Below are 12501 nucleotides of genomic sequence, written 5' to 3' on the forward strand. Positions count from 1 at the left end.
CTGGGATAGGTAGTCTGGTGATCGTCGTGGTGTTCAGTCAGCCTTTAAAGAAAGTGCTAAGCGAAAGCCTTCAATAACCGAAAGCGAGTGTTAATTGCAAGGAGCGTTCGTGTGGGATTCTACCAATACAAGACTGACTGACGTAGAAGGTGGTGGTGGTGGGAAAACCGCGTGGGCACCTTCATTTTTCTGACGCGCATGCAAGCTTTGCTCGCCCTATCGTAGGTGTGGACTCTTACGGGCTGATCGTTTGTTCCGTCCCGACCCAGGCGACAATGACGAGGGCTGACTGTTAGCAACACAAGTCTGTTGGTCACGAATACATATTGAACAAGGTGTCCCCTCTTTCGTTATTTGTGGAGTTATAACAAAGACCTGACAAATATATTTTTCACAAACCCGGCAGGCTGAGCATAGCACAGTCTGACCAAACCATCTATTGTCACTCAGTACGGTTCATCACCACAGCTGCTCTTTTTCTTTTCAGCCCAGAACAAAGGGCCGTAACCCAAAAGAAATGGCGGCAGTGTCGAGTCTTTGCACTTAGGATCTTTGCTTACAACCAATCCATGTTCAAGCCGAGTGTGCTTAAGGATGGCTTTGTGTATGATGCTCTCTGTCTGTCTCTGTCTCTCCCTGACACTGTCTCTGCCTGTCTGTCTGTCTATCTGTCTGTCTCTCTCAAAACTGTATCTGTTAAGGAACCGCCCCCCAAAAAAACAAAAACAAAAAACAAAACAAACAAAACAAGAACCAACTAAACAAGAAAAAAAAGAAAAAAAAAGAAAGAAAAAAAGCAACAACAAAAAACCCCTACTTTTTTTGGTTTCATTCGCGCGTGCATGTGTGTGTGTGTGTGTGTGTGTGTGTGTGTGTGTGTGTGTGTGTTCATATACATGTGTAGTCATGTATTGATTCATTCACATGTATTTATTTATTTGGGTGTTTTCCCTCCCTAGGCGTTTTCGCATTTGATAATGGAGAGTGGGGTACTGAAACTGAGGCAAACACCCGTTTCGTTTTGCCACCCCGCACCCCTTCCCCACTCACCATCTCTAGCCCTCTCCTAACCTGCCGCCTGCCCTTCTCCCTCCACTCCATCCTTCTGGTCTCCTGATGTGGCATAATTACACACCGCTTATGACTTCTTTTAGGTTGGGTCAGGTGTTAATCACAACAGTTCTCCTTGCCTCCTATCGCTGCCCCTCGACCCCCTCCCCCACACGCCCCCATCCCCCACGTTCTCCAACCCCCGTTTCCCCATCCCCAATCACACCTCCTTCTCTCTCTCTCCCATCATCCGCCTTTCTTTAACACCCGTTCTCAGGTGGTCGGTTGATTAAGTAGTTGCCATGTCAGGGTTGTCGTGTTGTACATTGCGTAGCGTAGCGTCGCGTTGCAGAGCAAAGTGAACTGACTGATAGCAATTGCAATAAACTTCACACACACAGACACGCATAGACACAGACGCACGCACGCGCGCACGAACGCACACACACACACACACACACAGATCCCCCCAGGACCCCCACCATCTCCATCTCACAGTCACCACAATTAACAACAAAATTACACAATAAACACCAGTAGCAGTTCCAGCATACCACCACCACCCCCACTACTGCCACCATCGCCAATGCTGTGTCAATGCAATACAGTACAATACAACAAATTGTATTACCACTACCACCACCGCCACCAAAAACAATAACAACACCAACAATAACTACATCAGGAACGAAACAAACAGAAACACAATACAATATCATCACCATCATACACCACCACCACCACCGCTGACAAAAGCAGCAATCACAGACATGGACAAATGGCTTACTTTCAGTTTCTGTACCCATCCAAAACAGCAGTGTCTCGGCCAGTGCATGCACAACTTCTGAGCACCAACTCTACACACGTTTTTGAATGATAAAACATCAAATAAAAGTGCAATGTGTGATCTTCTGTGTGAAAACCGAGAATGGAACACACACGCACGCGTACACACACACACACACAGATACATACACGCGCGCGCGCGCTGCGCTCAATAATACGAACACACGCGACACACGTATACGCGTCTTGTGTGGGGGGAGTGGGGGCTGGGGTGGAGGGGTGGGGGGGGGGGTGCGTCAGTGCGTGCGTGTTTCTGTATGAACGTGCGCTCGTGAATGATTTATTTTGAACAACTTTCATACATTTTTTTCTGACAAAAAGAGATTTGAATTTGAGTTCTTCGGGTTTTTTTCTTTTACACCCCCACCCTCCTCCCCCTACCACTCCCCCCTCCCTTCAAATGAAGGTATGATGTAGGATTTGATAGTCGTGTCCGACTATGACCATCAAAATAGCAGAGAAGGCAACTGCTGTCCTAATTATCTGGGCAAGAATTTGATTGTAATGGAGATTGTCTTGCCCAAGTTACATCCCCACACTCTGAGCCAAGAGGCTTTCAGGACAGTCGGCATTGGGATGGTTCCCAAAGGCCAGCTAGCCCCCAAGACTGCAGCACTAAGAACTAGTGCAATCTTGCCTCTTAGTTTGAGAGTCATAGTCATTCACAAAAGACTAAGCTGTAAATGACTTCCCACTGCAATGGAGAAACCGTTGATCATACAGCTCACGCTTTGCTGTTTCAAATTCAGCAGCTGCATGTAATATCATTTAAATTCTCTCTAATAGACAGAGCTATTTGTTATGCCTGCTAATGTTCCCTATGGACGTCAAATATCTCGGCAATGAGGCGAACCAGCCTCCAAACGTACATATTAATAATGATCGACAGAGCCCACTTCCAGTTTGCTGATGTTCCCAATCTCCAAGCGAGAAAAAGTCAATATCCAAGCCTGTCCAGAAGCTGCCAGCGAAGGGTTATATACTACCCAAAAATAGAAGAAAACACAACGAAACAACAAAACTAGAACAACAACGAAGAAAAACATAAATGCTGAAAGCGGGAAGGGGGAATGGAAGATCAGGAAACAGGGTGGCTGCGCAGAGCAGGGATAGGAGGTTGGGGTGGGGGGATGGGGGAGTGGGGGAGGGCAGGGGGCAACTATGTGGACCGCAGAAGACCACTGTGGCAGTTATTATCATTGTAATACTTACGACCTAAGCTCCGATACAAACAATAAACGGCCCTCGTCAAGTCTCGGAACATCAGAGACAAAGGTGTGAATGGTCGAGGCGATGTCAAAGTCATCGGGGGGCCCGGAACTCATAACACGTAGGTTAGCACCTGCCGCGCGCTCTCCAGGCTTTTGAGGCTCGCCGAGATGTCCTGCCAGAAAAATTCCTGGCGTCCGCCTGGAGATTAACACGTTTTTATATTGCATCCCATTGTCTGGCTTCGTCAAGCGTACAGCGTTAACAAAGCCACCACTTTACACTTCACTCCACCACTGGTCCTGACTCGGTCTACAGGTTGATATAAAATTATTGCTTCTCTCTATTAGCGGCGCAAATATTGTTCTCAGCTCCAGAGTTGTGAACATTGGAGATGGTGATGATATGCAAAGGAGAAGTTGGATTGGCGAATGAGGTTTGGGAATACGTACAGAGGCATACGAGATGTTTCAGAGGGTGGTGCCTCCTTTGCTCTAGTGGTTTGAGCACCGAGCTCACTTTTCGAAGGTTGTGAGTTCGATTCCCGGGGTATGTCAATATGTTGTCGTTCATGTGGTGTAGTTTTCGTATTGTTTCCTTCTAATTTTGTTTGCTGTATCAAAACTAGTCAAGGAAACAATCGTTCGTCTGTGACCTCTCCCCACCTCCTTCCCCTCCTCCGCCCACCAAACACCCACCTCACATTTCCTTTCCTCCCCGTTCCTCATCTCTCTCCCATCTTCTGCTGGAATGCAGACTACCGGAATCACAAAATAAATAGATTAGATGAATATATCCCTCTAATAACCCTCCAACCCCCCGTGATTTTGCCGACAAGTAAGTCTTTGACATAAACGCACCACAGCCAAAGAAGTGAATGATCACTTCCAAAGTCGAGCATGGATGCCGCAGAATTTGAGGTGCCCTTTCTTTAATCTATGATGATTGAGAAGGATGGTGACGATGCTGACGAACGGATTCATCTAGGTTGGAGACAAAGTGACAGCTGGGCCATACTCTTCGCTTTCTTTCATGATAGGCAACATCTCAGCGTTACTGAACCAGGCCCGAGACATCTGCAATGTTCAGCTAGCAGTACTGTCAAAAACGCATATGTGAAGTCAGTGGTAACATTCGGCTGCGTGATCACAGTTTTCCGAACAATTTGAACCTAGTCCGGACAGGAGTAACCAGGCCAGGCCCGGAACATGCCAAGGTGTCATGGCTTTGTTGGGGGTCGAATTTACAAGGGATCGATCCTGTTTTCTTCTTGTCACCAGTCCACGGCGCTTATTGATAGAACCCATTCGCTTCTGCGCCTGGTTGAGAAGCAGAGGAACTGTCTCCAAGCATCACATTCACCTATAGGCTGAAGACAAGGTGACAGGGTCAGGGAGACACGGAAGAAGGGTCACTGTCTTGAGCGTTAACGTGTGCAAGTCCCGCTGCGTTCTATCTTCCCTTTCTTCTTGTTCTCCTCACTTGACCGTGAAGAGTCACTGATTAAAGTGCCGCACAGAGCTGTTAACCAGATTCCCAACGGTCTGTCGATTGTGTCAAAGCCTGGGTATCTGCAAATGTTTTCCCTGTCCAATTTGCATTGCTGTCAGTCCATCGTGTTTTTTTTCTGTCTCCCTCACTCAACATTTCCTTGGAGGAAGTTTGATTTTACTGAACTGTTGTCAGCATATCTTCATAATTATTGTACAATGAAGCCTGCTGCGTGATGGTTTGAAGCACTTGTTCACTGCCGCGCGTTCTATACCTGTCAATGAAAACTTCCGATGCCACGGGACACGCTATTCTTTTGCCAGTCACAACATGAGGTGGGATTTACCCAGTGATGCTTGCTGACGCTGTGTGATCCTCGGATGTACAGCTTGAAAATAAAACAACAACATGAAAATAAGCAGAAAGAAGGGAGAAAGAAAACACAGACAGACAGAAAGGAAACAGGGCAGAAAAAATAGGAATGAAAGAAAGAAAGAAAAAGAGAAAGAAAGGAAGAAATAAAGAACAAGAAGGAAAGGAGGGAGAACTGGGGGACAGGAAACAGGAAAGAATGAATTTTAGTATCATCCCCTTTACACTCATGGTCTGAACCACAGAACCCCCCCCCCCCCCACACACACACTCTCTGTGTCAAATGTGTGTGTGTGTGTGTGTGTGTGTGTGTGTGTGTGTGTGTTTGAAGGCGCATAAATCACTGATGAAAAAAAAAATCAACACAGTGAATAACATGCTCACATGATCATTAGCCTATTGCCACAACCTACACTTTCACATCCACCCACACTGAAAAACAATAACAACAACAGTGATTTGATACAACAGAGATTTTCCCAGCACGGCGCTACATTAAATGACCATATATGGGTAATTTGCGTAAATGGCACAACTGACATTCAGCGGATGTTACGATCGTTCACACACAAAACAGGAAGTGAACATTAATCCATTTGTCCAGTCAGTCAGTACAACTGTAGCCCTAGATACCATATGTCCGTTGGTCTCGGTCGTCCAGACAACTCAATAGATCATGTAAACATGTTTATGGATCAATCACTTCACTAAGCCCACATACAAGAGACAGAGACAGAGGCAGAAGCGAAAACACTTCGCATGCTTGTAAATGGGAAAAAAAGAGGCGGATGAAATATTTCAGTAATGGCATTAATTATAATCATTATCAAGGAGCAAAAAATCGGAGACATAATTTTATAGTGTTGGTGAGGAGGGGTGAATTTGAGAGGGATGTTGCTGTCTTGAACTTTAACACTAACAACAACAGCAGCAACAACAACAAAACATAAAAACAGCAACGACACCTGAATACAAATATATATGAACAGAACAGAACACTGACGAACAAAACAGAAAAAGAAAACCCCCACAACTCCCCCCCCCCCTCCACCCCCCAGTTCATTTGATCATGTGTCTGAGATTCTGAACTGACTCAGTACCGTGCTGCCGTGGAGACCACTTCGAGGCCCAGTTATGTTGGCAAGACACTGTCTCTTTGTCAACTTTATCAATTTAGTTTCCAAACACTGTGCGGCTCAGCTGTAGCAATTACGTTTACTGCTTCTTGTTAAATTGGCTCAAATTTCTTGGTCCGTGGTTCAGTTTGCCGCAAATCTTTTTTCTTTTGGTCACCAACCGGCATAACCAGTAATTTCTCAACTGACTTGAGTTCTTACTTCAAACAAATGAATATTTATGTATACTTATTATTTTCTTTGATACTTGTTTATCCCATCGATGAATAATGGAATATATATGTTGTGATTTTTGTTTGTCGAAAGGGTGTCTGTTTTAAAAATGTTTCACTCGTCTTATTTGTATTTGAAACTGTTTATAACTGTCATCAATAAAATTCACAAAAAGTTGTGTTCTTAACACAAGGATAAATTTTCCCCATACAAACTTTTCACTGTGCACACTGGCAAACCTGGGATTCGCATTATTGTGAGACTGAAGAACCCTGGAACTCCGAGTGACGGGAAGCGTTCATCTATACAGTATTGATTTGAGATTCGATACCTTTGTGTTGATTTTTTCTGAGCATGGTATACGCCGGTTTGATATAATGGATCCTCACGAGATCGTGCATGAAGAAAATCATTCTTTTATTTCCAAATCATGAACAATATACTTATTCATTTTGAGAGTCATAAATCCAAAACAATGTTCTCACTATCAATAACAGTATATTCATATTTTATGTAAATGACACTTGACTTCTTACAGAAAACATTTTACAGTCATACGAAGACGATTTCTGTTCATGAATTACTGTTTAGATTGATGACATGTACTTGTATGACCTTAAAAGGAGATGTCACATCCACCACTACATTTGACGATGTGAAAATGGAACGGAACTGTGTAACAGGATCCAAATTATCCCTTAAGGAAGTTGGGCTTAACTCCCTTGGATCACTCCTCTGTTTCCTCGTGACGTCCCATCTGGATGACCTCTTACCCCTTCAGTTCTATTTCCGCCTTCGTCGTTCACTTGAAGTTGTGACTGAAAGATAGTAGTGACAAATCATTAAAGACAGAACAATGAGGAATTTACTATCTTTCTCAATAGGAACTGTTAGACTTGTGACCGCTGGTTAACGGCTTGTTTGCGTCAGAGAACTGAAATCAGCATTTGTGGAAGATGGGGGGCAACAATCAGAGTCGGAACCTCGACCATCGTTTCGAGAGTCGGCCCTTCGAGCGAAAGGCTTCAATGCCGATTCGTTTGCCCATGCCAGACTCTTCGGAGCTGGAACGGAGGTTCACGAAGGTCCTGGTACGTAACTGGTTTTCTAATATCATTACTTTCTTAATCATCACAAACATTGTTCGTTTCCGGACTGTCCCAAGCGCTTTCGAACTTGTTGATCCCGCTGCGAATTTATGGACCGGGAAGCGAGACATTGTATGCAACAGATGAAGTGCGACGCTGTTAATTATTGCAATTGATTGAATTAGTGACAAGGGTTTTAAGACGGCCAAAAATAAACGTTTCGATGAAGAGCTAAGGGAAATTCACACCCGTCGCTGTGGTATATCCTGATGTTTAAGTATAGTGATCGGTTTGACGGCATCTCTCCTATGGTGGTGTAGTAAGGAACACACACAGACACACGCAGACAGACAGACACAGACACACACATACAAGTGTGTGTAAAAATGGGCATTGCCGTATATATTGACTCACAGACAGACACACAAATATGGACGCACACACACAAATGAATGATCAGACACACACACACACACACAGACACGCACGCACGCACGCACGCACACACACACACACACACACACACATATATATATATATGTATATTGCAGTATTTTAAGAATATAATGTTCAAAGTATTTTTGACACTCCACAAGAAGAGCTTGTACAGTTTATTTTCTTATTTTCCTAATAACGATGTTAACAAAATGAATAGCACAATTCAGAAGTTAAAGCATATGTTAATGATCACACTAATGAGCTCACACCCACCACCTCACACCCTTTCCCCTCACACACGCATGAGCACACACCATATATATGTATATATTTATATACACACTCTTCTTCCTCCCAAAATACATCCCCCCACCCCCCCAACCCCCCCGACATGCCCCCCCTCCTCTCATGCCTAGCCCCCATTCTCTCACTCTCAACTCCACACCCACTCTTTTGTGTTTTCTGATATTCTGGATGAAGAGACTTGATGTCAATGAGCAACAAGAACAGCAAGAGCAACACAACATACACAGAAATGTAGGCGCGTGTGCACACACACATACACACAGTACACATAGTCTAATATCACATTTCGTGAAAAGATGTTGATTAAAAACACAGACACTTAATGACACAAATTGAAAAAAATGAATAAATCTTGACTTAAGGAGTGTGTTTGGCATAAAACTAGTGACAATGATATAATTTTAAATGAAGATTGGCTGCTTTTGTAGAACTTTCCATAAGTGACAGACATTGTTGATATGAACTGTATAGTTTTGCTTAAACGTGTACTGTAGTCTCATATTTTGTGTGTGTGTGTGTGTGTTCCTTCTTTTGCTTAACGTCTATCCACATTTGTGATTTTAGACGAAAATCCATCATCTTCCCCACTCCATGCATGCCTTGAATCATCACTACTTTCCCTGGTCCTCTCTCCTCAGTTAGCATTAAAAAAACCCCAAACAAACCAAAAACAAAAAGAAGAAAAAACAGAAGAAGGAAATGATTAACGAAATAAAACTGACTGACTAGTCAACCAGTAGTGTGTGTGTGTGTGTGTGTGTGTGTGTGTGTGTGTGTGTGTGTGTGTGTGTGTGTGTGTGTGTGTTTGAGTGCGTTGTATAATATACATGTGTATCACTGTGTCAGTCTCAGAATGCGGATGTGTATTTGTATATTTTTGATATGCTCTGATAAGTTCTTTATGGTGTAACTATTTGTTGAGTTATTGTATTGAAATTTGAATTAGAACAACAGAATACTGAATCATGGTACTGCCCATTGGCAGACCTGGAAAGTACTGAAGATTGTCATGCAACATTTGCTGGTGAAAAATACTTATGATGAGTTATCTAAATAATATATCTTTTAAAACTTACATTTATCATACTTGAAATAAAAAAGGATGGTATGTGTTTGACAGTGACTATGAATTATGTGTGGTGGGTGTGCATGTATGTCACTGTGTGTGTGTATGTGTGTGTGTATGTGTGTGCGTGTGTGCGTGCGTGCATGCTTGCGTGCATGCATGCGCACACGCGCGCGCGCGCGTGTGTGTCTGACTGATTTTGAAAAAGAATGTACATGTTCACTTAGTAACACGTTTGTGGAGGTCTTTCAAATTGCAAGTTGATAACATTATTTTTTGCTACTGAGAAGTGGAAAATGTAAATTAAAATAATAATTTTGCCAGTTCACTCATTAGAGAACTAGAGAATGGTTGCACACCTCTTACCAGCACCAGTGGAGGAAGTTGTCAAAATTCAGAACTTTGTCAAGGGCTTTGATAAAAGTCAAGGTGGGGCACATGGGGGATAATGTGTTTTTCTTTTTGGCTTGCTTTGTTAGTATCAGGTTCCACCAGGAGTTGCACTGATAACTTCTGCCAAAACATATTGGCCTGGTAGTCTTTGATTTTATGTCTGGCCTGATACAGTGATAGTCTTTGATATTATCTCTTTGCACTTAAAAAATGTTAGTTGGCCTGGCAGCTCAGGAAAGCAGTCTGCAAAAATGTTGATCACACACTGCAGTGCTGTAAGTGTAAGCCAAGAGGTGGTGTGTGTAAGATGAATTCACAGCATCACCATGGTAACTAGGTTGTCAGCTGAACATTGCCCTATTGTCTTCTTTGTTCGTGGGCTGTGACTCCCACACGTATGACCTTTTTTACCACTGCCATTTAGGCAGTCGTACTCTGTTTTTTGGGGGGTGCAATCTGGGTATGTCCTTGTTTCCACAACCCATAGAATGCTTACATGGATTTGGGGTTCTTTAACATGCATATTTTATCTTCTGCATGTGTATACACATGAAGAGGATTCAGGCACTAGCAGGCCTGCACATCTGTTGACCTGGAAGATCAGAAAAATCTCCACCCTTTACTCATCAGGTGCCGTGACCAGGATTTTAATCCAGGACTTTCAGATTGAAAGTTCAATGCTTTAATCACTTGTCTGTTGTGCATGTCTACTGCCCTTTGTGAAGATTTGTCACTTTGAAACAACCCTGATGTGGCGGGGTAGGGACAGGACATATATTCTAACATTACTTGTGTTTATCTGGTATGTAATTTTAACCCATTTAATGCTGCTGATGTGTCTACTTTATGTCAGTGATTTTTTCCCCACTTCATTGAGATAAGATTGAGCGGGTGTCAGTTATCATTCTTTATCAAGACTTTTTCCTTTTCAGACTGCATTACTTTTCACAAGCAGAATCAGTTATACCACTTATGCCACTCATACAAAGTGGAGTAACAACACTTTTTTTTTTATGCAATACTGATCTAATTTCACTAAGTACAGCAGTCAAGGGGTTGCTGATACAGTGAAGATAATTGGATGAGGTAAAGAGTGCAGATAGTTTGACTGTAATGTATATAATTTTATCATGGGATAATCTGGTATTGATTAGATCCTGAAAAGAGAAATATTTATAAATTTTATATATCTGGGTATATATACATGACTGACTTTGGAATTGTTTTGCAGGCGTCTATGGACTTACCTCCTGATAAGGCCAAAGTCCTTAAAAGTTACGACGATGAAAAGAAATGGGATCTTGTCTGCGACCAGGTGAGTTGATAGCCTTCACTGTATGTTTTATTGAAAACTTGGATAAACTTGTTATTCACAGTTTTGATATTTGAAAACAAGTGTAATGCTTTGTTGAAAACTAAGACACATTCGTAATTTAGAGTTTTGATATTCAAAAACAAGTTTACTTAAGTAAGCAGTCTTAATATATATTATTTTCATTAATGGCTGATAGAAAGTCTTTTTTTAATTGATCTGCATGTATGACATGATATAAAAAAAAGAAAAGAAGAAGACCATACCCTTATACTTAAATACTTGAGGAAATACGTGAACATTTGTGTGATACCATGTGGGATCAAGCAGCTGTACACGCATATATGCACAGATGCGCATATTTGCTCTTGTGCCAGTACTCATACATGTATACAGACACAGACACAACACACACACACACACACACACACACACACACACACACACACACACACACACACACACACACACACACACAGCCTCTAAACTAAATGAATCTGCACTGCCTCATTGACACAATACTGATCCTCACCCATCAGAATGAAAATAAAATGAACAAGAGAGGCAAAGCCTTCAAGACTCACTTGTGATACATTTAAAAAAAATCCAAGCTTTTTATGTATTGAGTATAATTTCAAAATGTAATGTTTAAGATGAGAAAGATCAGTTTAAAGCAAATTAAGTCCCCTAGCATTAATTACAGAGTAATTTCCCTTTTTTACTATCTGCACCAAAACGTTTGCAAAATAAATAAAACTTCCATGCTTAGCAAAAGAAGTTCCTGTTTGAACAAAAAATGATAATAATGACGGCTCTTGTTGTTGGGTCAGAATATCAGATCAAAGTGCCAAGTTTAGAGAATACAAAAAATATAAATATAACAGTAAATGCAGTTTGCATGTAATTAGGCTTCATTTTCTATTTTTTTGTGCCCATCCCAAAGGTGCAATATTGTTTTAAACAAGATGACTGGAAAGAACTGAATTTTTCCTATTTTTATGCCTAATTTGGTGTCAACTGACAAAGTATTTGCAGAGAAAGTGTCAATGTTAAAGTTTACCACGGACACACAGACACAGACACAGACACACACACACACACACACACACAGACAACCGAACACCGGGTTAAAACATAGACACAAGTGAGTCAAAAATTGTCCAAAAGTCTTTTGTTTTATGAATCGTATATTCAGGTGCAGTTTCAATTCAAGATTCAGATAGGTCTGGGTTGACGTTTTCTTTCAAGTGATTTGTTTCCACATTTGTTATACTTTGCTTATTCTTATGACTAGCAACAGTTTTCATTTCTATTTGAGTTACTCACATTCATTCGCTGATATGTTTCTAATTGGAGAATTGTATTATCTTGCTCAGGAACGAGTCCATGCCAAGGATCCACCAAATGTTTACCTTGACAAACTACGCACATACCTAGATCCCAGGGCGACACGCAGCTCTCGGGTGAGTGAAGCACTCAGTGGCTAACTGTTATGAGCTTGTTACTTCCAGCGTGACATTCCAGTGATTTTTGAAATCTTATTTAATATATACATATTTGTACAAGTTTACTAATTTAGGA

General features: G+C 41.9%; 1 protein-coding gene across 1 annotated transcript in view; it reads left to right on the forward strand.

The window, feature by feature from the left end:
- The first annotated feature begins 7080 nt into the window (after positions 1 to 7080).
- Positions 7081 to 12501, forward strand: part of LOC143293607 (formin-like protein) — a 45532-nt gene continuing 40111 nt past the window's right edge. Inside the window, exons 1-3 of the mRNA XM_076604687.1 lie at positions 7081 to 7408; positions 10840 to 10923; positions 12297 to 12383. Coding sequence (XP_076460802.1) covers positions 7274 to 7408; positions 10840 to 10923; positions 12297 to 12383 — 306 coding nt within the window. The 5' untranslated portion in view covers positions 7081 to 7273. The remainder of the gene's footprint in view (positions 7409 to 10839; positions 10924 to 12296; positions 12384 to 12501) is intronic.

The sequence above is a fragment of the Babylonia areolata genome, chromosome 19, assembly GCF_041734735.1.
Source record: "Babylonia areolata isolate BAREFJ2019XMU chromosome 19, ASM4173473v1, whole genome shotgun sequence".
Lineage (NCBI taxonomy): Eukaryota > Metazoa > Mollusca > Gastropoda > Neogastropoda > Buccinidae > Babylonia > Babylonia areolata.